Here is a 25,781-nt window from a genome sequence, read left to right as displayed (position 1 = left end):
GGGGTAGGAAGTGCGGCAGCAGCGAAGGGAACAGCACAAGTATACAGAAACCAGTGCCCTGGGTCCCCCTTCCCCGAGTACCCTGTGGGCTGCACGGCCTCGGTTCCTGTCTTAGTCAGTGTTTTATTGCTTCAAAGAGACACCATGACTAAGGCCGCTCCTAAAAGGGAAAACATTTAATTGGGGCTGGCTTACAGGTTCAGAGTTTATTTCATTATCATCATGGTGGGAAGCATGGTGGCACATGGGCACACACAGTGCCGGAGAAGGAGCAGAGAGTTCTACATATGGATCAGCAGACAGCAGGAAGAGAGAGAGGGAGGGGGCTTGGCTTGAGCATCTGAAACTCCAAAGCCCACCCCCGGTGACAAACTTCTAACAAGGCCACACCTACTCCAACAAGCCCACACCTCCTAATAGTGCTGTTCCCTGGTGGCCAAGGGTTCAAATATGTGAGCCTGTGATGGCTATTCCATCACAGACCAGCACAGTTCCCTCTCCTAGGAAGCCTGGAAGTCAGATGTCTGTGTGTCTGTCTCAGTGTCTAGCAGCAGGCTGAACCCAGGAACGTATCCCTGCAGAGCCCCATATGCTTCTGGTCTTCTGACATTTCCCCCTTCATCTTGGCTGTTTCTTAACTGACACGGGAAGCCATATGTTTCGTGTGGGGCCTGATGAAGCTTTGATACCAAACATAGTAGCTTTGTCTTGGATTTAATATGCATTACTTGGTGTTTTGTTTCTTAAGTAGAGTTTTTCTTTGTTGAAATAAACACAGATCAAGAATTTACATGGCGCACATGGTTGTGCATATTTACTGCAGAAAATTTGTTAATAATCTATGCCTCATCGGATGTTAGAATAATGAAGGCAGTGCTTGGTAGAAGTGAATGGATTTGGCAACATCTCTCTTATCTGGGGAACGAAAGGCCATTGCTCCTTTTCCAAACCTCATTTTCTTCTGTCATCTGCAGCACTGGCTGGCTTCCCACATGGTGCTGGGGAACTGAATGCATCTCTGGCTCCAAACAGCATTTTACGGTGTTCTCCGCTCTCTCCCTTTCTTCTAGCACACAGACACACTTGCCTTGGACTCTCAGGATTGCTCTGTTGGGTAAAGGAGGGCTCCTTATGTCACCAGGAGGGGCAAGCAAGAAACCAGCATAGAATTGGGGGAAAGCTCTAGGAGATGTGAGGAGTGAAACTTCACTCAGGATGCAAGGCCCCTGGATTGCATAGGAGGGAAGAGCGTCGAGACCAGGCATCTGGGTGAAGCAGAAGGAGAGGGTGGTGGGAAGGGGGGAGAGAGTGGGTGAGCCACCAGCAAGGTTGGCGGTCACCCATGATGATGTCATCTCTATGCAAGAGCGTCATAGACACCCAAGACTGTCGTCAGGTTCTGGCTCTGCTCTTCTCTACTTGCTTGTTCTTGGGGGAGTCTTTTAGCTTCTCCGAACCTCAAGTCCCACTTATGTGAATGTATGAAGACCCATGCTTCTTTTCTTTTGTTCTTTCTAAGAATTTCTATGTGTGCACACATGCATGTTTGTGAGAGTGTGGGCCCATGGTGTGTGTGTGTGTGTGTGTGTGTGTGTGTGTAAAATGGTCACAGAACAGTCTCAGGTGTTCCTTGTCTTCTACCTTGTTTGAGAAAGAGTTCCTTGCTTCCTGCTGTGTATGCCTAGCCTGTAGGCTTCTGAGCCTCTTCTCTCTCCATGGGAGGGCTGGCATTAGACTGTGAACTACCTCATCTGGTCTGCACAAGTTCTGGGGATCTGAACTAAGGTCCTCATAAGGGTACTTGGCAACGAATCTGAGCCATTCCTCCCTCCCCCTCAAGGCCAATTATTGTGTTCTTGATTGGAACATAATGAGGTAAACAGTCACAATTTTACTAGTAACTGTTGTTTGCCCTTGAGAGCACATCTGGAGAACATAGCCTTCATTCAGATCTTGTTTGTTTGCAGAAACTGGCAAGGTGTTTACCTGGGGTCGAGCAGACTATGGTCAGCTGGGGAGGAGGTTGGAGTCTCCTGAAGCTCAGCAACCTGTAGAGCCAGACTCATCGCCCACCTTCCAGAGGCCACAGAACAGTGTGCCTTTGCCTCTGCATGGCCTGACAGGAGCGACAGAGGTGAGTGGCGACTTCCTGCAGAAGCAGTGTGCTGCCTTCCCTGCCCCACCGAGAAGGGTTTCTGTGGTGACTTCCCTGTCTCACAGTGAAGTGTTTCCTGAGGGATTCCTATACACCAGTCTGAGTCATGTTATGTTTATACAGGAGTCTGAAGGGGTCCACGTTCACAAGAAGCTAATGGTTTACTCTGGTAGAAAAGCTGGTTCTTGGTTACCTACCTGTCCATTAGCATAAGGCAGACTGTATAACTCACTTAGGGAAGTTCAGAGGCCAGTATTCCAGGCAGGAGTGAGAGCTTGAACTCAGTTGGTGGAAAGATTGGCTTGGGTTTTGAGAATGACATGGCTTTGAGGTATGCCAGGAGGGGTGGATGGGACTGAAGCATTTGGAAGACACAGGGGAACTTCCAGGAACATAACAACTTGACCAGAGTCATACTGGGTGGAGATGTGAGGAAAACATATGGGGGCTGCTAACAGTGAAATTGGCATGGAGCCCTCATGAGGTGATAATGTGGGGGTGGGGGCTGTAACCCCACCTAGGAGCCATTTAATACTGAGCTAAGTATTCTGTACATCTGTTTATATTTTCCAGTGAAGAAAACACTGTGGTCCACTTGCTTATTCAAGTCCCTTTGGTTCTCTGAAATGGCCTGAAGTTCTCCATTTAAGGCAGGAATCTTAATTTCTCCAGGGTGTATGTTTCTGTCACTGAATTTTACTTCACTGAGTCCTTTTGTTTGTTCTTAAAGAAAGGCTAGGGCTTTTAGAAGAACAGGCATCAGAAGCCGTGTCTCTGAACTGGAGTTAGTTTATTGAAGGAATTCAGTCTTCATTCAGAGTCTGTCAGAAAAAATTAATAAACTTATAAGACTTCTGTAATTAGCAAGAGGCTAATTACAAGCCTCTCCACACCTGGAGGGCTTCCCTTCCCCAGGGCCACCTGGCTACCTCCTTCCAGGTCCATAGTATGCTCCATTTCCGTTTCATGTCCTAACCCTCATTCTCTCGAGCCTTTCCTCTGTGCCACGAAGGCAGTCTGCACACAGCAGTGATAATAAGCCTGCCTTCAACCTCCCACACCAACTGAAGTACGTTCTTTTTGCGAATGCAGGAGCTCATTCTCGTAAAAGGTCAGGGGTAGTGTTTGTGATTTGTTTCAGCCTTTGTTTATCACGAGTGCTGTTTCATTTCCTCTTAGTCTTAAAATGATCATGTAAAATGACTGCCGAGAGCCAGCAAGATGGCTCTGCAGGTAAAGAAGCCTGCCCCCAAGCCTGTTGACCTGAGTTTTAACCCTGGAACCAACAGAGTGGAAGGAGAGACCCGACTCCCAACTTCCGTCATGTGCTCTGACATGCATGTGACTACGCATGTATTTATTTTATTTACTTGTATTACTGCCATTGAACTAAGCATCGAGAGCCCGTCTAACTGTGTCTTTTAGACTCTTGGTGATGAGTTCAAGGGCAGCAGCCATGAGTGTCTTTATGATGCCTGCTGTATTCATCTCGGTTCTGTTTGGTTCTGCTAATGCACGATTGCCTTCAATTGTGAAGTAGTAATGGAGTAGTAATTTCTTCTGCTAGTGAGTTCAGTTGCAGAGAGCCTGATGTAATTGTGTAACAATGTAATCTCCTTTAGCATTTCAGTCCTTTCTGGGTCATTTGAAACTTTGGATGGCATAGTAGCCAAGGCACCGGAGCCTCGCCCATTGCCCTGTCTGGTTCTGTCTGCAAGATGTGGGTTATAATTCCTACGGTAGACTTGGCATGCTACATGGGGAGCTGGTGAGGAGAGCATGTGCAGTTCTTTTGGGTAGTGGGGATTTGGCAACAATTGGTTACATTGTCTTCTGCAAGAAACAGGTCAGTGATCTGTGTTGGCCCAGCATGCCACACTGCTGCAGACACAGAGAGTACACACATGTGCCCCATGAACCTGCTAGGACATGACTAGTACTAGGGTTGAACCCAGGGCCTTGTACTTGCACATGCTAGGCAGCTACTCTACAGCTGAGCTGGGTCTTCAGTCCTCTTTTTCACTTTTTATTTTGAGATAGGACTGGGCCTTGAATTCACTCTGTGACCTCTTTGCAGATAGGACAGGCCTCGAATTCATGGTCCTTCTGCCTTGGCCTCTTACAGAGCTGACCTTTAGGAGCAAGATGAGGAGTGGGCTTGGATCCAGCTCCTCTCCTTCTCTGCTCCAGGCTCTGGGGCTGATGTGCATCCTCAGACCTCGTTGTAGGTTCAGACTCCAGGCTGCCGCATGCTGTAAACTGTGCCAGGCATTGTTTCCTGTTGATGCCATGTCTGGCTTCTTTAGCCTCTGTTTGTTAGAGGCCCAGGAAGAGTAAGGCTGGCAGGCTGCCATAGCTTGTAGGTTTGGGGTAAATTTGCCTTGGAGAAGACAAAAGCCATACTAAGCGAGCTGCTACTGTGGCAGGGACTGGGAATAGGTGGGGGATGTAGGGACATCTGGAGAGGCATGAACACCCTGGAGTAAGCTGATGATTATTTAACTTCAGGGACCTGAGTGTGGCACACAAAGCTGACCCCTGCCTTTAATTCCTATAAATTGTCTTTCATGTCCAAGGCACAAGAAAAGGAGGGAATGAGGCCTTCCGACATCTGCAGAGAAGTGCCTAGAACAAGAGCCCCATCAGGAGGAAAAGCACAGGCAGGTGGAGCTGAACTATATTATCACCTTCCTTCAGGAGAACAAGAAGAACAAATGAATACAAAGTTGCTAGAGATTCTCCTGGGCCTGTGTGCTGGATGCTTAGCAGAGGCACTTCCATCTTCATGATGAACCCTTGTGCATGCGTGCGTGTCTGCCTGTGTATGTGTGCGCGCGTGTGCGTGTGTGTGTGTGTGTGTGTGTGTGTGTGTGTGTGTGTACGCGCTCATTCGTTTGTGGTCTTTCTGTAACATCCCCACGATGGTGAAGGCTGCGTGTCTCCCACTCTCTCACTTCACATTCGGCTTCTCTTTAGCCTCTTCTGGGTGGTTCCTGGGGTCACAGGGTGATCAGGACTCATGCCCACACACATGTGAGCAGAGTGTGTGACCAACTCTGTTGCGCATGACTGAGAGCACACATCACGGTGATGTTTTGTTCCTAAGCTCCAAGGGGGCTGTTGCACATTTCCCATGGGCACTGGCTCTGACATGCACCCCCAAGGTGCACCCCTGCAGTTCACAATTGCAGAGAAGTACCTGCGCTCACTTGGTGGGTGCATAGGGGCTCTCTGAAGTTCCAAGGCAGCTGGAGTTGATAGCCTGGCTTGTCTTTGATAAAACCAGGCTTTCATTCTTCCCTGACATGAGTTTGGGTAAGCCTCTTTCCTCCCGTGTTCTTAGTTTGCTAGGATGTGGGTTGGTCCGGATGATTCTGACGGGTTTTGTAGATCTAAGCGTCTCCTCTCTCATTCTTATTTCTTGGCTGAGATATTGCTGAAGCACATGGTGCCTCTGGTCTCTGGTGTTCCTCAGTTTCGAAGCCCAGGTCACAAATTCCAAGGCACAACCTGATTTTCCTGACAGCCTGGGGATGCTAGTTTAGGAGTTCAGGGCCTCAACCGATTGGCTTGCTTTGTCTTCTGTCTTTGTTTCTGGTCCAGTTAGGCTGGAAGACCTAAGATGATGTCCTGTTGCCAGTGCTGACTTCAGAAGGGCGCCCACTCTGTTCTCTGATGCCATCTGTCTCTTCCTGGTCTACTGAGAGCTTGCAGTTCGGCTTTGACTTTTTGCCTGTGGTTGTTGCAGACCTCAGGGGCCCTGCCATTCTGGATTCCTGCTCAGCCTCCCTCTGCTGTTTTTTTTTTTGTGTGTGTGTAGTGTCCCACCTTCCCCACTCTGACGTTTACCCTTTCTGAACTTTGATGTTATGTCCTTTCCCTTGTCAACTGCATAAGCATTGGTGTTCAAAGAGCTTCTGGTACCCAAGTAAACATGGCGCTCCGGGCTGAGAAGTGAAGTAGAAATGGATACAAGGAAGCAGTGAAGATGGGATGATAATTTTGAGGACACTAGCAAAAAGGGGCTGTGGTTTGACCCAGGCTTTTAAAACCAGGTTGGTGTATAGCAAGGATACCGCATGCAAAGATGAGCACGAGGTGGGCCACATGGCTTGAGCCTTCCTATGCCTGAGCCTAGCTCCCTAGTGTGGCTGCCTGTCTGGCCTGTCCCGTTCCCCGACACCGTAGCAAACATAAAGCACATTCATGCATTGTCGCCTTTGATCCTAGTATGGCACCGTGAAATAGGCCTCAAGAGGAATGATTATTTCCATTTATTTATTCAAGAACACCGGGACCCAAAGAGGCCTGCTAGGAGGTAGGAGAGGATCCAAGACAAACGACCTGATTGTCAGTTTTTCTGGGGGCTCGCCTGGGCTCAGCCTGCAGTCACTTCCCTGAGTCATGTTCCTGGTTTAAATTCTGCCCACATTTGGTTGAGGAGCACCGACTCTCAGTGCACACATGCACATGTGTGCACACACAGCTGCAGGAGCAGGAGCCGTGGAATTAAACAAGACTTGGGTCTGAGATGGGGTCACTGTGAAGCTCAAGGGTCGCCAGCCCTCATTTTTCTGCACGGCAAAAGCTGCAAGGATCAACCTGTGCACAGGGTTGAAGTGAGATCCGTCAGAACGAGTGGGAAAGGAGCTATTTTTAGTTTGCCAAGTCACTCACTCGGCCGTGTTAGCTGAGGATTGAGCCTGTCCCCTACGCTTTCCACCGTGTTATTTCTGAAGGAGAAACACCACTTGAATGCTGTGTAAAACCCATTAATGAACCTGGAAGTTTCCAGGGTGTCTTTGTCCTGCAGCTCTCCCAGAAGGCTGCCTTTCCTGAATGACCTTCCTTCTTTCCTATATTTAATGCTTTTCTAATTTTAAGTTTGTGTCAAGACTGTGGGACTTCGGTGCCCTAAATAACGCAGAAATCTACCACCAGCAATCAGCTGAGTCCGGAGGGCTCTGACAGAATTGAACACAACCCAGAAAAAGCACGGCCAAGTGGCTCTCTGGCAGGAACCCCTAAGCATTAGTGTTGTTGACAGAGGAGCCTGAGGTCTCAGACTCTGGGGACCCAGCAGCCCTAAATCTTTCCCAGAGCACAGCCTTTAGAGTCCTCCTGGAAGCCATAACAACTACCCTAAGAATGTTCTGTGGTGATTAGGAGCTAGCACGTGGGCGCTGGACCAGAGCAGGGGGAGATAGTGCAAACTGCACAGCAGTGGACCTGCCCATGAGAACACACAGGAGAGAAAGCCACCAGACAGCGGAGCCATTCGGGGGTGGGGTGGGGGGGTGCCCCGACGAAGCAACTCCTTTTGTTTTCCTTAGCATCATGTTCTTTTCACTAGAATGTGAGGTCTAGGCAAGCAAAGGCCTTGTCTTTCATGTTGAAAGTTGCAGTCTCTGAGCCATCAGCCAAAGAGCATACAGGGGCTGGAACGAGGCCCGTCGGCACATGAACAGATAGCTCAGTGTCCATGGCTGTCCTGTCTGGCCTCAGGGGGGAGAGGATGCACCTAATCTGGAAGGGGCTTGGTATGCCAGGGTGGAGGCATATCTTCTTAGAAGAGAAGGGGGTGGGAGTGAGGGGGAGGGACTCGGGGAGCAAGAGACTGGGAGGGGGAGCCACATTTGGGATGTAAATAAATAAGTAAAAGGAAGTTGCAGTCTTGGTTTCTAGAATATTCCCTGGTACTTCAGAGGCGCCTAGTGGATATCCTAGTTTCCTGTCTGTTGCTGTGATAAAACACTCAAACCAAAAGCAACCTGGGGGTGGGCGTGGCAGGAGGAACGGGTTATTTCACCTTACACTTCCAGGTCATCATCTCTCACTAAAGGAAGTAAGGCGGGAACTGAAGGCAGGAATGTTTGCTATTCTGCCATATTATTCTTTACCAGGGAATTCCTCACCAGGAAGGTACAACAGAAACCATGGAGGCTGGCTCCCTGTTGATTCATGTGGATTCATGCTCAGCTTACTTCTACACACACAGTGCGGGACCACCTGCCTGTGCCGTGCTGCCGGTGCGCTGCCTCCAGGGGACTGGGCCCTTCTCCATCAAGGCAATCCCTCACAGACATGCCCACTGGCCAGTCTGATTCAGGCGGTTCCTCATTCAAGGTTCTCACCTCTCCTGACTCTTAAGTGGTGTCAGGCTGGCAGTTAGAGCTAACTAGAGCAGTGGGTGTTCACTGATGGAAGAGAGGACAAAAGAATGGAAGAAAGAGTTTTAGGGGTGTGTGTCCCTCATTGCCCCTCCTTTCCTCTAGACTGTGCTCCTCAACCCCATGAAGTTAGGAAGGGCGTTCCCATATCTGCAGGTTCTCAGTCACCCAGTGGCCTGCAGTGCCGGCACCCAGGGGCTTTGTCCTGTGCCGTGCACAAGTCACAGCTGGGGCTTCCGATGAAGATGCTCATAATCTGTTGTACTTGCTAATTCATCAAGAACGCGCATCCATCACCTTTGGTTTTTCCTCTTAACCCAGCAGATGCTCAGGCATGCCTGTCTCTGACTGCGCCATTAGCAGGTGGGGAGTGGAGCAGTTCCTGTCTTGGGAGCCTGTGAGTGAACAGCAGGGTCAAGCAGGACGGGCACACTGTGACAGAAGCTATGGAGAGTCTGAGGACAAAAATACGTTTGTCCTACCCCATGCCCATGGGGACCTTTTCTTTCTTGACATTTCAGTCCCTGTGGTTTTGTTGGATGCTGCAGGGTTGGAATAGGGTTGGTGCCTGGAAAGGCTTCCTGAATTGGAAGTCTTGACGTTAAATTAGTTCTCCAGGGAGCTAATGTAAGTAGCAGGAGAATCTTGGCAAGGCCTTGCATTTCGGAGGCAAGCAGAGGAAGACCAGCAGCCAGACAGACTGAATATTGACAGGAGAGAGGGAAGTGTCACCGCAGTGTCCAGGAGGCTGGGGAGGTCAGGGAGGCTGGGTGAGAGGAAAAGGCCACTGGATTCAGTGATGGTGAGGATATAGGAGCTGCTGGTGGGTGATGGTGGTGGAGGGTGAAGACGGCTTTGCCCCTTGCAGGAGATGAAGTAGCAAAGGGACAGAGGGAGGGGGAGTTGGAGCCTAGCAGCCATGGATATGACCCTGAAGATGAGTGTGAAAGGGTTATTAATTCCTGGAAGGGGGAGAGATGTTCTTTCAGCCTAGCAGTAGAACAGAGGGGGATATGAAGTCAGATGCTTTGAGGTGGAGAAGAGAGTGCCTCTGGCAAACTGTATCCTTTGAGATCCTGCTGTGTAGTTCGTTTTATTTGTTTATTCCAACAATGTTGATCATATCCTGCTGGGTCAGGTACAATTCAAGGCACTGAGAATTACAACTAGAGGGTGAAGTTGATGCCGGTTCTGCTATGTAGTATTTACTAATGACACAGTAATTAGCGTGTCTATTCTTAAACTAAACTCGGGGTTCCTTGATGAAAGGGCGTGGTCTTGTTTATCTTTGTCCAGTTAGGGCTTAGTGTGGGAGCAATGTATGTAGCTGGTAGACGTGTGCCAACAAGAGCAGGAGCTCATGGTGGATGGTTTAGACGGTCTTGGTTAGACCAAACACCAAATTGTTCCTGGAGCGAAGAGTCCAAGGCATGAGCTCAAACTCAAGCCACCAGAAGGGACCAAGTGACCTGAGGCTAGAGTGGGTTCTAGCACAGTCTAGTGGCTCAGTGACGTCATTATTAGTGCTGCATGGTGGTGAGGCCATTGGCATTCTAGAGCCAAGGAAACTGCAGGGCCGAGAGAAAGCTCGCACTCATTCACAAGGTGGTTGGTTGGATGGGGCTTGAACCCCTCCCTTTCTACTCCTTGTCCTGTTCCTCAACAGCCTCCTCTCTGCCTGTCTTTGTCTTTACTGGGTGGAAGGTAGAGCAGATGGCTCCTTCCAGGCTTGGGACAGCATCTTCTGAGGAAGAGCTAGGACAAGGACAGATAGTAAAGTCTACCACATTAGCTCGTGAAAAGGCATCGCACTGGCTGGAGTTGGAGGTGAGGTTTGAGATACAGAGTCCTGAGTGTGGAACAAGGACCTAGGCTGGGCTTTCTTCTCTATAACAGTTATGTAGCTTTGCATCTGTTCAAGCCTTTCTCAGCCTTAGTTTTCTCATCTGCAGAGTAGAATAACTATAGTATTTACCTTGCCTATAGGGTTTTGGAAAGATGCAAATTAAATGTGTCATTATTGGGTCCAAGCCACCGTATGTTTCAGATATAGGTTTTGTTGTAAGTATGTGTTAGAGCCACCCTTTTTTCTTACTTGCGATTGTAGACATCAATCCTACATCTCATGGGAGTGCTTCTTAGAATAAGACTCAGTGAGAGCAATAGAGCCAGATGTGCTGTAATCTGCACTCAGCTCCCTCTCAGGTGCAGACAGTGTGACCTCCCGTTGGGGGACCGAGCCATCAGTATCTGTGCCCAGGGTGTCTCTGGGTTGCTTTTTCAGCAGCAGAGGAAACTTGTCAGTGCTAATTTAAAACCTCTGCTATCTCATTTGTCTTCAGTAGTCTTTGCAGCAGTGTGACTGACCCAGGCCTTGCCTGGGGTCACCCTGGAGCTGACCCACTATTGTTTGTTGCACCTGACCTTAAATACTGGTTGTCCCAGGATGAAAGTAAATCTCATAGGATTTTAGAATGAAAATACAGCAGGGAAGGTTTGAAGGGGGCTGAATGGGCTGTGCAAGAATTGGCTGGCCAAGGGCTAAAGCTACTTCTGTCTCTCTGGCGTTTCTCTGGCTTGGTCCGCCATTATCTGCTGCCTCACCACAGAGACAGCCGCAGAAACTGCACTTGAGTCAGTAAGCCATGGTCTGTCCTCACCTAGCTAGCCCTACCTCATTGCCAAAGTGAAGACTAAAAATAAGAATTTGATCATAGTCTTGCTTTGTTTAATGTTCTTAGAAAAGAAAGAAAGAAAACCAGATTGGAGATATAGCTTGGTTGTAGAGTCCTTGCCTAACATGTAAAAGGCCCTAGGTTCAATCCTTAGCAATAAAAAACCCAAAACAAACAAACAATAAAAATTTAAAAAAAAACCCAACTAAATTCAAAACACTCCCAAATATAAAACAAAAACAAACACAAACAAAAAGACCACCAACAAAAAAATCCAAATTCCAAACACAAAAAAATATGAATTTCTCTAAGGAACACTTCCTGGAAACCTGCTCTTTAGGAAGACAATTGAAGAATATGGAAGAAAGAAAGCCTTGTCTCTGGCTTCAAAAGGTGTCCAAGCAAAGCCACAGACACGTAGGCTTAGGGTCTCAGGATGTAGGCTCCAGGACTGTAGGTGGTCTTGTTTACCTGTGTCCCCATCACTCTGCACACAGTAGGTACATCACATCACTCTGCACACAGTAGGTACATCACTCTGCACACAGTAGGTACATCACATCACTCTGCACACAGTATGTACTTGGGTTAATAGTTACAGGGGTGCTGTTGATTTCCAATGGTTTCCATTCTGGGTGAAGTCCAAATTCTGTGCCGTGTCATAAGAAGCCTTCTGGATTCAGGTCTGCCAAGGCACGCAGCCTCTTCTGCCTGGGTTGTGTTGCCATTCATGGCAAACTGGAGAAGGTTCCGTGCCATTCCGTATTTCTGCTTATGTACGGGGCATCTTGGACCACTCCTCCAGTTCTCCAGCAGAAAGCAAGAACCATGTTCTGTTTACCTTCACATCCCACCATCACCCGACACACTCATCTCTGGCTTCCTATTGGTCACTGTGTGTGGTACTGGTACTTTCTTGGCATTACTGAGCTGGTGTCCATGCAGCCCTTTCCCACCCTTCCTCTGTCTGTTTTGTCTTTGGTCCATCTTTAGAGTGTGGGTCTAGAATGTATACTAGTGCTAGGCTGAGATGAACCTTGACCTCCCTTTTGCCCTTACCAAATACCTTTTCCTGTCACATCATCTCCATTCATAAACGTGGGCCTCTCCAGCTCTTTTATTTGCACAAAATTTCTGACCAGAACTTTTTATTGGATGGATATCTTAGGAACCAGCCCTTCATTCACTTTTCTTCCCCAAACATTATTCACTTTCTGTTCTTGCTTTGGTTTTGTAGTGTCCTGAGTATTAGGTAAGTACTGAGTGTTCCTTTAAAGGGTAGCTAAAGCAAAAAGCCTGCCCTTTTCATTGCAAAGGAAGCAAAACCATATCCACCTACCCATCCATCCATCCTTCTTCCCTCCCTCCATCCTTATCCTCCGCCTCCTTTTTTGAGACAAGATCTTTCTACCTATCCATGACTCTCCTGAGCTCACTATGTAGACCAGGCTAACCTTGACCTCATAGAGATCTACTTGCCTCTGCCTCTGGAATGCTGGGATTAAAGGCATGTGCCCCAGGCCAGGCCAGGCCCTTTCCTTCATGTGCGGCCTTCAGAACCCCAAGGCCCCAGGCCAGTTGAGTGGGCCACTGTGCAGAGATCTGAAGGGAAAGGTTAAAATCTGCCTGGTTGCATAATTCCGTTTGGTGCTGCAGTGCTTCTCCGTGGGAACACTGTCAGCCCTGATGACCGTCTCCTGCAGCTGCAGATTGCTGTTTGGAAGAAAGCCTTCTTACTGGGTATCTGTTGCCATCTGAGTAGGGAGCTGGGGGTAGGGTAAGGGGACCAACCATGGGAGCAGGAATGGAAGCAATCAGAGATCCCTTTGCAAAAAAGAACAGCTGCTGTAGCAGTCGATCCCGAAGCCTCTGGCTCTTCAGAGGGACCAGATGGCTGGGGTAAAGTGGGGGGGTGCTGGAGGGTGCTTGTTGGGGGGGGCAGAGCAGAGCAGAAGACAGGGCTGGGGGAGGGTCAACCACAGGTGCAGGGAAGCCATTCAGGGACACCTTCTGTGGACCACGTTATGGAACGCAGCTGACCTGGAAAGGTTGCTCGTGGCTGCTGGGTAGGAAAGTTCCATGCCCAGGGAAAGGTAAGATGGGCATCTGAGCATCTTCTCCATGGATGTGCTTCCTGAGGTCTCTGCTGACTACCAGTGTGGAGCACACACAGCAACATTTGAATGAGGAAGGACAGGGTATGGTGGGGTATGCCTGTCGTCCTAGCATTTGATAAGAGGAGATGGGAGGACTGTGGTTTAAGGGTCATCCTTGGCTTCATTGTGAGTTTGAGGCTAGCTTGGTATACTTGACCCCCTCCACCCCCCCACCCCCACCCCAAATCAAGCAAACAAACAAAAAAAACAAACCCAGAAGGACATGCTTATGTTCTGGCTTGATCCTTGGGCAAACTGTATCTGTCGAACGATACAATGATGCTTGTTGGGTTCACCTCTCCAGATTGTTGCCAGATGATGGCAGCATGGATAGGAGAGCATCTTCTAAGCCATGAAGCAATAAACAAATGTTCCAGTGTGCATCTTGTTAGTAGGCCTCCTCAGGTTTGCCCGGAGCCTCCATTTCTCCTGTCTCTCTGGGAGGTACGATTAGCTATTGTGGAGCTGGAGTCGGGTGTAGATCACTCACTCCATGGTTATTGTGTTCTTCTTCAGTCATTCATACTCTGATGCTCAGGGAGCATTCATTATGTAAGGAGCGTGGACTTGGCTAGGATAGTGAGAACACGGAGCCCTAATGCTTTCTAACGGAGCCGTGACTTGTTGAGTCAGGTCCCCTTTGGGTGAGAGGGCACAGGTTATACTTGGTGTGGCTTTCTAGATGGAGTAGAGAGACAACTGTGGGACAGTGCTTGTCCCAGCTTTGACATCTGGATGGCTCCAGGTGAGTCAGTGCCCAGCACAGTCCCCGCTTCCCTCCTTGACACACACTGTGGGTCTGAGCAGAGCCCCCACGGGCTTTCCTTCCCTAGAGACACTACTGGAAAGCTGGGACAGCAGAGGCAACCTGGAGACTCAGGGGTTTCTCAGCTCTTCATTTTCTCGATTGCTGGGAGAAAACACCCTGACAAGAGCGGCTCAAGAGAGAAAGGGCTTGTTTGGGTTCACAGTTCCAAGGGGATACAGTGCATCATGGTTGGGGAATGGTGCTGAGAGCCTCAGGCTGGCCTGTCACATCACATCACAGGTCCAGTAGCACAGGGGAAAAAAAGGAAATGGGGCCAGACTATGAAGCCTCAAGGCCGGTCTTCTGTGAGCTACATCCTGTAGCAAAGCTCCACCTTCTAATAGTTCCATAGCCTGTCACTCAGCACCATCAACTCAGCTGGGGACCAAGCTGGGGACACGTGAGCCCATGGAGGCCATTTCACATTCTACCCACAGTATTTTAGGAAGCAGGCATTTGAGGTCATATGAGATTGGTAGAAATCTCTGCTCACTTAGAGTGTGCTTCTCCTATTAGTGTCTCATTGTGTTGTGTCTTCTGTCTGTCTTATTCATGGTGGCATTCTGGGGCAAGTGTATGGATCCACCATATTTTATGAATGTCATACCTGTGAGGCAGATCAGGGGCTCAATCGAGCAGTAGACATTTGTGGAAGGCTTGGAGACTTCCAGTACCCTCTGTCTGAAGCAGGTGGGCTGAGCCTGTCTGGTAGTAGCTGTGTGAGGTCCTGACAACTGTGCTCTATTAGTTTTGGAGGGACTGGAGCAGAAACAGGATGCAGGCTTCTTTTGTAGGCTCAGCATGAGGATGCAAACATCTTTTCCATTCCTCAGATACCTACTGCGGTACAAGAGCACACAGGTGCATACTCAGTACATTTCCCTTTGCACAGTAGAGTTTCTGCTGCTGCAAGGGATTGTGGGAACTCTTCCACCCTCACTGCTCCCCTGGTGCACTTTACCAAGCTGTTCCTTCCTGCACTTAGAAGCTCTGGGACGATTGTGCTTGTGGTGGCCACAGTCTCCCCAGTCAGGGTTTGTGGTGTGGTTTAAAGAATAATGTATTTGCTATTAACAGCAATAGGTCACACTCACCATGGACTGGTGGGTACCCCCACGGAGTAATTTCTACATGCCACCATCTCTTTAGCCCTTGTGACAATAATGGCAGAGTTGGGATAATTGTTACTTTGTAGATAGGGAGAGGAGACTCAGAGCAGTGGCTAGTGACAGAGTTGCCATCAAAAGCTACATCCTGCTGCAAAGCCAGTGCTGTTGAATGCTACATTCCCCTTTGAACTCCAATGTCTATTCTCTCTGAGGCTCATCTACTTTTCTAATCTGTAACAATGAGCTATACTGAGAAGCAGTATTAGAGTTCCCCCCAAACACCACGACTGGCACTGTCCTGCTCTGGTTGGAGCCCCTGACTTCTTGAAGAATGGTTCCTTTTCAGTTCTGAGATACTTGGGTTTGGTTTGGTTTCCAGGGGTTGGTAAGTATCTATTTTGCTGCTACAGGAGCACAGGGTATAAAGTGCTGGCACCTGTGCTGTCCAGAACAGCTATCTGTGACACCTGCATCAGCCCAGCATAGTAGCTGTGACCCTGTGTGGTGGATGACAATGTGAAGTGTGGCTAGAGTGACATAGGAAATGGATTTCTAATCTTAATCGATTTCAATGACAGAGCCACATGAGGCCGGTAGCCACCATATTAGACAGTGCAAATGTGGACACAGAAGTCAAATGGAGTATAGATATTTCCATTCTTGTCTTGATGCTTTCTCCTGTGTTCCCACCAAGGCTCCTGATTCCCAGAGGATCAGATGTTTTACTGAATTTCTATTGTTATCTCAGCTTCCTGCACACCTAAACACACATTATTACGTATTTTTTTTTTCTGACTGTGACACATATAGAAAGGATGGGCATCTCTCAGATAAAGATAAACCTCTGTACACAGAGGTTAAATCCAGGCGTGGAGTAGAGAGCTTTCCTGTGTGAGTTAGAGACTCATCAAAGCCATTTTTGGAGCAGTGAAAGCAGGACTGGAAACTTCCATATTCTGATGCTCAGCCAGCATTTCCTCTCCTTTCCCTGGTGCTGATGTGCCAAGCCTGGAACAGAGGGACTGCTCATTTGGATGATTCTTTTAATGTCAGGCAGGGAGCTCTTTCTTTTCACTGTAAGCCTTTCTGTACCACGTGCACTTTTAATTCTATACAGGTGACATCGTAAGCAAAATCAAATAGGTGCTTGGAAAGGCTAGAAGACCACTTAACTGAGCTGCTTCTCTTTCCTAGATGCTAGAAGTAGCATGTCAGTCAAACGGACAGGCAGGGAGTCCATCTGGGACCTGTGGTCAGAAGACATTGAGTCTCTTCCCTTCGTTCCTGGTGCTGCTGGCATAGTTACCATCGGACTAGCCCTCATATAGAAACAGTCAAGAACTCACAGGCAAATAAGAATAGCCTTCTGAGGAGAGGCCACAAACTCACAGGGGTTAAGGCTGTGAAAGTCAGAGAACGGAGGCGCTATTTCAGATTAAAGGATGCTAATACAGTGGCAGATAGTGAACTGTTCAGTGAGACCATACCAATCAGGTCCTTTGGTGGCAAGAGACAGTATAGTTACCCATTGGTGACTGTGGGGTGTTGATTCTAAAACCCATGATGTTCCAGTCATTACTCGAGGCTCTGTAGCATTTTCATAGAACCTCCATATCCTTCAGTGGACTTCAGCTCTTCTACAGGTGACTTGTGATAGTAAATACAGTATAAATGATGGAGAGATGGTTGTCATGTTGTGTTTTGGGGATGCTGACCAAGAAAAGAAAAAGTATAATTAAAAAAAATTTGAGTCCCCCACCTTCTTTAGTCCTGGGACTTAAATCTAGGGCCTTATATATACTAGGCAAGCACTCTACCACTGATAACATCCTCAGCCCCTTTTTATGTTTGAGACTGGATCTTGCTAAGCAGCCCAGGTGGTGGGCAGGCTTGTTTTCTACCATTTTTGACCCTGATTTATTGAAGGTGCAAACACAGAGCCCATGGCACTGAGGGACCTTGGAGTGAAGGAGTTTAGTTTGATGGTTGCTGATAGTGACAAGCACACACATGCTGGGTGACCTACCAGGTACTAGACTGCCCAGAGATCAAAATGAAGAAGAGTGAGAGAGGGGACCAGAGATGGCGAAATGCACAGATCTGGGTGGGAGTGAAGGTGGATGATGTTTTGTGTAGCTTTTTCAACTTTTTTTTTCTGAAATGACTTAAAAATCTGTACTGGCTAATTTTGTGTCAACTTAACACAGCTGGAGTTATCACAGAGAAAGGAGCTTTAGTTGAGGAAATGCCTACATGAGATCCAGCTGTAAGGTATTTTCTCAATTAGTGATCAAGGGGGGAGGGCCCCTTGTGGGTGGTGCCATCTCTGGGCTGGTAGTCTTGGTTCTTTAAGAGAGCAGGCTGAGCAAGCCAGTGGAGGCAAGCCAGTAAAGAACATCCCTCCATGGCTTCTGCATCAGCTCCTGCTCCCTGACCCGCTTGAGTTCCAGTCCTGCATCCTTTGGTGATCAACAGCGGTTTGGAAATGTAAGCCAAATAAACCCTTTCCTCCCCAACTTGCTTCTTGGTCATGATGTTTGTGCAGGAATAGAAACCCTGACTAAGACAAAATCTAAAAAGGGGGCCGAGAGTTGGCTCAGAGGTGAAGATTGCTTGCTGCTCTACCATCTCCCACACTGGGTAGACCTGACCTCCTGTAACTCCAACTCTAGGGCTCTGTTGCCCTCTTCCGGTCTCTGTGGGTGTCCTACACAAGCCACACACCCGCATGCACATGCACATAGACACATGCATGCACATGAGCACGCACATACATACAAACACACATACTCACATATACACACATACATGACACAATATATCTTTTAGAGTATTTATTTTTTATTTTGTGTTATGAATGTTTCACTCACATGTGAGTCTCTATATTACATGGGTTCTGAAACTGAACTTATGGACAGTTGGGAACACCCATCCATGTAGATTCTGGGGAATGCACCCAGTTCCTCTGGTGAAGAACAAGTACTCTTAACCCCTAAGCCATCTCTCTCACCTCCAAAGTATAGCTTAAGGAAATAATCTCTGAAGGCTCCGCACTGAGGAGGAGCTACAGTAGCAGCACATTGCATTTGCAGGGTGCAGTCGGAGCAGCGCTTCAGCTGAGATCATTAACAAAGGGAGGAGCCGGACCCCATCACTGAACCGCTGGAGCAGGGTAATGACAGGAGAGAGAAGTAAAACCCAAAAGCAGTTCTTTAGAGATCATCAATAGTGGTGAAACTCCAGCCGGACTTCTAAAGGAAAAAGAGAAAGGGACCTGAAATCCCAGTTGTAGGATGAAAGCCATTTATAACTACAGTGTAACAGCTGATTAAAGGATACTAAGGAAGTGGTTCAGTCTTAAGCCAGAAACTTGGTAATTTAGGTTTGGCAGCGCAATAATGAAAAGTCAAATATACCCAGGTTGGTGCACATGAAGGACTGGCTTTGTGTATATGTATTATGCCTACATATACACAATATAGATAGCATATGATATTACATACATTTATGCTTGAAACAGCTCCTCTCTATGCAGCCAAGGCTTGTTTTGAACTCCTTAATCCTCCTGTCTCAGCCTCTGAACTGCTCTGATTACAGGTGCGTGACACCACACCCTGTGAATATCACCATATCTGATAAGAAAATCAATTACCTATCAAAAACTTTGCCTCTAAAGAAATTTTCAGGCTTGGAGAGATGGCATAGCAGGTAAGAGCACTTGCTGCTCTTTAAGAGAAAAAAATGAGTTTGGTTCCCAGCATCCACATCAGGTGGCTTACTTCCACCTCCTTTACACACACACACACACACACACACACACACACAAAATCTTTTAAAATCTTTAAAATCAAAATAATTTCCCTTGAAGGGCATGATAGCACATGCCTGTAACCCCAGCACTCGGGAGGCTGAAGCAGGAGGATGTTTGAGTCAAGGTCATCTTGGTCTACAGAGTGAGTCCCAGGACAGCTAAGGCTGATAGAAAAACCAATAACAACATTAAATTTCCATAAAGAACTCTTTATCGTTCCACTGATAAGTTTTATGAAACATTTAAGGAAAGAGATAGCACCAATTTGATATCAATCTTTTCAGAAACTAGAGGACACTTTCTATATTACTTAATGGAATTAGTGTAATTCTGATATAAAGCCCCAATGAAGACATTACCAAAAAAGAGAAAATTACAGTATCCCTCATAAGCATAAACAGAAAGTCTTTAACAAAATACTTAAAAATAGAGCTGAGGGAGGGACAGCTCGGTGGTAGATCATCGTGAGGTTTGAGATCCCATTTCCACAGACACTCACCTGCCCCCCCACACACAGACACACATACAGACACAGACACACACAGACATACATACACATAAAGACACAGACACACACAGAGATGCACACAGACACACACAGAGATACACAAATACACACATAGACACATGCAGACACACACAGACATATACAGACACATACAGACACACACAGAGATACACAGGCACACACTCATATACGCATACATACATACACACACACACATACACATACATGCACCAAACCTTTTTATCTGAGGAATGAATCCTAGCTTTTAGTTGTGAATGTCTGTGTAATTTTCATAGTAATCAGAAAAACCAGAAACATTCTGGTCACTATGTGAGCTGATGCATGAAGCCCACAGACAGCACCTATGGCCATTGTGACGAAACATTAAGGATCTTACACAGCTTAGTAAAGTGCATTTGTAAACTGCTGTCATCCAAGGAAATGTCATAGAGTAAGGCGAGTGTCTCCTCTCTCGTTGTCGGTTTCAGGTTCTGTCCAGTATCAGAGACCAAGGACAATCAGCAAGAGGCTTGAAATCAGAGGAGAAGGGAAAACTATTCATGGATTGACCTGACTGTCAGGAACAAAACCCCAAATATGTGAAGTAAATAGTAAGACTAAGAAAGCAATTAAAAATTGGTAGCATTTAGAACCAGAACTTAAAGGCCATTTTAAAAATATATAGTACCATCAAAGAATCAAAAGCAATATCTTTTACACTTACCTCAAAAAGTGTAAGCTACTTAGAGCACAAACCTAAGTAAAAATGTACACCATAGAGACGCCCTTTGGCTGGGGAACCAGTTCCATGAGCCAGCATCCTTGCTGTGCCAGATGACAAAGTTTGCAAAATCTGCACACAGCATCTGTAATCCCGTGATGGAGATGTGGAGGCTGAGAGAGGAGAGTAAAGGGAAGCTTATGGATCAGCAAGCCTGGCTTCTACAGCGGTGGAGAAACTGAGGCAAACGGTAGAAAGCCGAAGGCTGGCACCTAATGGTTGTCTTCTGATCTCCTCACATGCTCTGGGGGCATCCGCATGCCTGTGCCTGCACACAAGGGATGAGCTTCCACACGCATGCACTCAGACATCACACAAGCACATGTACACATATACAGTGATGACAGTGGTGGTGGTAATGATGATGATGGTGGTGGTAGTGGTGGTGGTGGTGGTGATGATGGTGATAATGGTGGTGGTGAAGGTGGTGTGGGTGGTGGTGGTGATGGTGATGGCAGTGGTGATGGTGGTGGTGGTGGTGGTGGTGGTGGTGGTGGTGGTGTGGGTGATGGTGTGGTGGTGGTGTGGTGGTGGTGTGGTGGTGGTGATGGTAGTGGTAGTAATGGTGATGACAATAAAGATGATAAACTGCCAGACACTGCTGAAGAAGGCCTATGGAGACATGTCACACCGACTCAGTGGTGTGACAATTGTGCTAAGTTTTTATCTTTTCCCAAGTCTATTTGCAGATAATATAACCCCAATGTCCCATGAGGCTTTGGGAGGACATAGAAGTTGGCAAGCTGGTTCTAACATTTATGCAGAAACATAAATGACCATGTATCCACAGTAGTTTTATAAAAGAGGAATAGCCTTAATGCAAGTTACCGCGTTCATGTGACCCGACTTCAACATGGCTATAATTGGTGTGTCAACAACAATCATAAAAACAGCCTGACTTTTACAAAGGCAGAGGACTTCGATAGCTGTTTCTCCACATGGCTAAAAAGCGTAGAAAGAGATGTGCTTGGTGAGTGATCCTTAGAGAAGGGTAAACATGATGGGATCGCAGCCGGTACCCATCTGACTATAAACCCAGTGGCCAGTGTCAGCGTAAGGCTGAAGGCAAACCCAAAAGAACCCTCAAGACCAATCAGCACTTTTCAGAGACTAACGTATAGGATTGGGCAGACGGTGAAATGGATACTGTTTAGGGCTTTCCTTACCTGGCGCTCACAGCGTATGCTGTCTCATTTATTTCTGCTAATCATATTAAATGCCCATTAGTGTCTTTGTTTTACACATGGGAACACTAGAACTCAAACAAGCTAAGCACCTGGCCCAGCTGCACTGCGGGCCGGCGGGCAGAACTGGGCTGTCACCCAGGCACCTTGCCTTGAGATCGATTTGTCTTTTCCTAGCCCAGGTGGCCTCGTTATCACCCTGGGACATGGGAGGGAAGTGCTGAGGGTACAGATCAGCTTGAGTTCCATCGATGCCTCTTTATGATCTGAAGAATGCTTTTCTGACCTTCCTGTTGATCTTGCTAGAATGGACCTAGCTGACTTGCTGGGTCCTTCCAGTTCAGCTCTTCTCTTCTTTGCTAGCCTGGAAGTGGGACGTGGGCGTCAGGCTGGAAAGCACAGTATTTTGGGGGCTTGGGGTCATAGCTCATTTGGTTAAGTACTTGTAGTATAAGCATGCAGACTGAGTTTGATCGCCAGAGCCCGTATGAAGAACTGGGCATGGTGGTATATACTTATTACGTCAGCACCGAGAAGGCAGAGACCGGCAAATCCCAGGACTCAGTGGCCAGCAGGCCTAGCCTATCCGCTGAGTCCTACACAAAAGTGAGAGACCTACCTCAAAAAAACCAGGGTGGACCAGTCCCGAGGCACGGTACCTGAGTGACCTCTGGCTTGCACACACTCATCTTCCTGTGGCTCGGTTGCAGTTCACACCTTTTAAATCAAGCAGTTAAATATAAAGAAAATAGGCCCATGAATCTGGGCCTTTGTCTCTTGCTAGGGCACCCAGGACACCAGTGAGTCCCTTGCCTGGGTCCCTCCTGGTGTAAAGCCCCTTCTTGACTTCCTCCTCAGTCCCTGCTGCCCCAGCCCTGCCCTGTTTCTCACTCTCTTGGTGGAGCAGGCTGCAGGGCTGCTCTTTATAGTTACAGCTTTGTCCCATTGCCGTGCTCTGTGCAGCTTAACTTCAGTCTTCCAGATTCTTCCCTTCCGTAAAGTGGGCATTCCCAGGTTCCTCCCTGCCCCCTTCTCTGTGTGTGTGTGTTTTATGTGTGTGCCTATGCATATGCACACTATATTGTTTTTGCCTTTATGTGTTCAGGCGAGGAAAACCTTTTAAAGAGATGATTAAAAAAACAACAAAACCAATTTGTGGCTCCTCCTCTTCCGGCTGCTGAGTCTTCAGCTTTTGTTTTCATGACCTGGCTGTATCTGAGCATGAGGTGCGATTTGAGAATGACAGCACCATTACAGAAGGGGTTTTCTCCAGGGGACTGGCCAGGTCTAGAATAGAACAGCCATCTGCTGCCAGATGGCCAGGGTTCCACTGCGCGTGGGTTTGACCCGGAGGCTGGCCTTTCCTTTGTGTTTGCATCCTTGGAGACTCCCCCACGCCTTGGCTCCCTTTGCTTGCAGACTCTTCCTGGCCCCCAAGGTTGCCTCATCCCTCAGGGGTCACAGTTGCCCCTGATGGCCTGATGCTGGGGACACCTGGATGATCCAGAGGAAGCCAGGAGCACACTGTTTTCATGCAGCGAGGTGGCACCTCAGCATCGAAATACCCAAATTAATTCCCTGTCATTAGCAGCCCTCCCAGCTGAGAAGCCCCGGTTCAGCGTGTTCCAGGAGGGCGGTGGGGAGAGGTGGGCTCTTCTGCCCACGGTGATCTCCGGTCTGATTTACCTCGACCCTTGTGTTGTTTTGGAAGCTGGTGGCTTGGGGGGAATATGGGGATGGGGGGTGGGTGCATTAGAGGCCGGGTACAGAACTCACTCCTCACATCTGAGAGGAAAGGGTGCCCAGGTGCTCTCTGGGCTGTGACCCTTCCGCTCACTGCTCTCCTTCCCTACCTTGATTTTTCCTTTCTTTCTGCCCCTGCTCCGTCTCCTGTGCCTAGACCCCGTCCCTCCCTCTTCCCCAACAGTAGAGTGACCACCGGAGAGGACATTACTTCCTTCATTGAGTTGTCTGAGAACAGGCTACAGCAAAGCCAGGCTGCAGCAAGAAACCAAGGTGGGAACACCATCCACACTGCAACCACCCCTCCTTTCTTTTCTTTCTGTTTTCTATTTTTTAAGGGTCTCACTCTGTAACCTTGACTGGTCTGGAACTTGCTATGTAGACCAGGTTGGCCTCAAACTCAGAGGCCTCCCGCCTCTGCTATTGAGTGCTTGGATTAAAACTCCGTGCCACCATGCCTGGCAACTCTTATTTTAATTATTATTATGTTTTAAATTCTACACGAGTGCTATATTTACATCACGTTCCATCCTACTTCCCTACTCCTCAAATTCATGGGCTCTTCTTCTGTAATTATTATTTATATAAATACACACACATGTATATACATACATACATACATACATACACACATACATACATACATACGTACGTATGTATCCATCCACCCATCTATCTGTCCACCCATCCGTTTATCCACCCACCCACCCACCCACCCACCCACCTACCCACCTACCCACCTATCCATCCATCCATCCATCCATCCATCCATCCATCCATCCATCCATCCTTCTACTCACCCACCCACCCATCCTGCTGTGTTCCTTTAGTGTTGTGCACATGTGTGTGTTTTAGGCTGGCACTTTTACTTTAGTGACTATTCTCGCATTGCTCAGGCCTCATCTGATCGCGGTGAAATATCCTTGTTCTCTGGTGATGGACAGTCACTTTATTCACGTACTTACAGTATCAGTTCCTGCTTATTTCTTTCCCTCCCGTTCCCTCCCTTCCCCTTTCCTTTCTGTCCTTGACAGGATTATGCTGCAGAGCCCAAGCTAACCTCAAGTTTATGATCCTCTTGCCTCAGCCTCCCGGGTGCTAGGATTGCAAGTGTGCACTATAGTCTTTATACAGCATTGGTTCTCTGTCACCTAGCATTCTTACGCATTCTTAGGATGCCCTGCCTTTTTCTGCTCACTGTCAAGTACTCAGGACTGCCCACTGTGGCCTTCCTATTTTCTCTTGTGTCTGTTACCGATGGCTTAATTATTAGTAAAGGTACACACAGGAGGCATAAGAACCTGGGGCCCCTCTGGATTCAGGTGTGGCTACATTGGGGTTCTAGCCTCGGCTGGCTAAAACCTGTGTTGAGCTTAGGGTCTGTAGGGATATTTATGTGCTTACATCAAGATCAAGCCCACCTAAGCATATCATTCTTTCAGGGTGGGTATTGGTCTCACTGGGCGGTCCTGGCTGGCCTGGAAGGGGCTATTGTTCTTTAAAACAATGGGCCAATTATGATCAGCACACATCCTCAGGCCTAGCACTACAAATGCGCACCTGGCCCCTAGACTGTGGGCAGAGGTCCACACATCATGTTTCCCCGGCATAATGACCTTTGATACCTGGGGCATGAGGACCAGTGGAGGTCAAGGCAGCCTTTGGCTACTCAGGCTCTCCCCCCATCTCTTTCCTGGCTGCGACCTGCTGCTTTACCCCAGCCAGGTGTGTCACTGGGCAGAATGATACCAGGCAGGAGGATGGCTCCAGCCCTGCCTTCCTTGGACATATCTCTGGGCAGAGATTTTAACAGAGGGCTCTAGAGTCCCCAGTTCCTGGAGTCTACCCCAGACACCACGTGATCATCAGGGCTGGGTTCCCCTCTCCTGGGGATTCCATTTTAGGGTATAAACAAAAGCTTATCCTTTTATTGGCTTTTATTATTACTTTATGAGGTAGGCAGGATAGGGATTTATTTTTAAAAAGTAATTTTAAGTTTCTTGTTCTAAAAATAATATGTGCTCATTGTAGAGTTGCACGTACTTTAACCACCCCAGAGAGAACCGCTTAAAATATTCCAATATATTTTTCCACATTTTTCTATGGTAGTTTTGAAAACATGAGATAGTTATTTTATAATATAGATTTTCCCATTTATAACAATATTGGTTTTGTTTCACTTGTATTAGCTATCCTTTAAAATAGTTATTTGACATTAAAAAAAAATCTCATCACTGTTTGGATATATCACAATTTATGTGATTATTTTTGGAAATTTAGGTTGTTTATGAGGTTTTGCTATTAGAAGTTGGACAGTTCTATACTGAGATGTTTGGTCAAAGATATATATATATATATATATATATATAATTTTTTTTTTTTTGAGACAGGGTTTCTCTGTGTAGCTCTGGTTGTCCTGGAACTCACTCTGTAGACCAGGCTGGCCTTCAACTCAGAAATTCACCTGCCTCTGCCTGCCAAGTGCTGGGATTGAAGGCGTGTGCCACCATGCCCGGCTAAAGCTATATTTTTAGTTTTCACTGTAATTTTAAATTAATTTTTAAAGGTATACTTATTTTACGGCTTTCTTTCTTTCTTTCTTTCTTTCTTTCTTTCTTTCTTTCTTTCTTTCTTTCTTTCTTTCTTTCTTTCTCCCTTCCCTTCCCTTCCCTTCCCTTCCC

At 47.5% G+C, this 25,781-nt stretch overlaps 1 protein-coding gene across 1 annotated transcript in view; it reads left to right on the top strand.

Moving 5' to 3' along the window:
- Sergef (secretion regulating guanine nucleotide exchange factor) overlaps positions 1-25,781 on the top strand; it is a 197,903-nt gene that overhangs the window by 48,090 nt on the left and 124,032 nt on the right. The window contains exon 9 of the mRNA XM_021210718.1: positions 1,968-2,134. Coding sequence (XP_021066377.1) covers positions 1,968-2,134 — 167 coding nt within the window. The remainder of the gene's footprint in view (positions 1-1,967; positions 2,135-25,781) is intronic.

This window comes from Mus pahari, chromosome 1 (genome assembly GCF_900095145.1).
Source record: "Mus pahari chromosome 1, PAHARI_EIJ_v1.1, whole genome shotgun sequence".
Lineage (NCBI taxonomy): Eukaryota > Metazoa > Chordata > Mammalia > Rodentia > Muridae > Mus > Mus pahari.
This window is presented reverse-complemented; position numbering and strand designations above follow the sequence as displayed.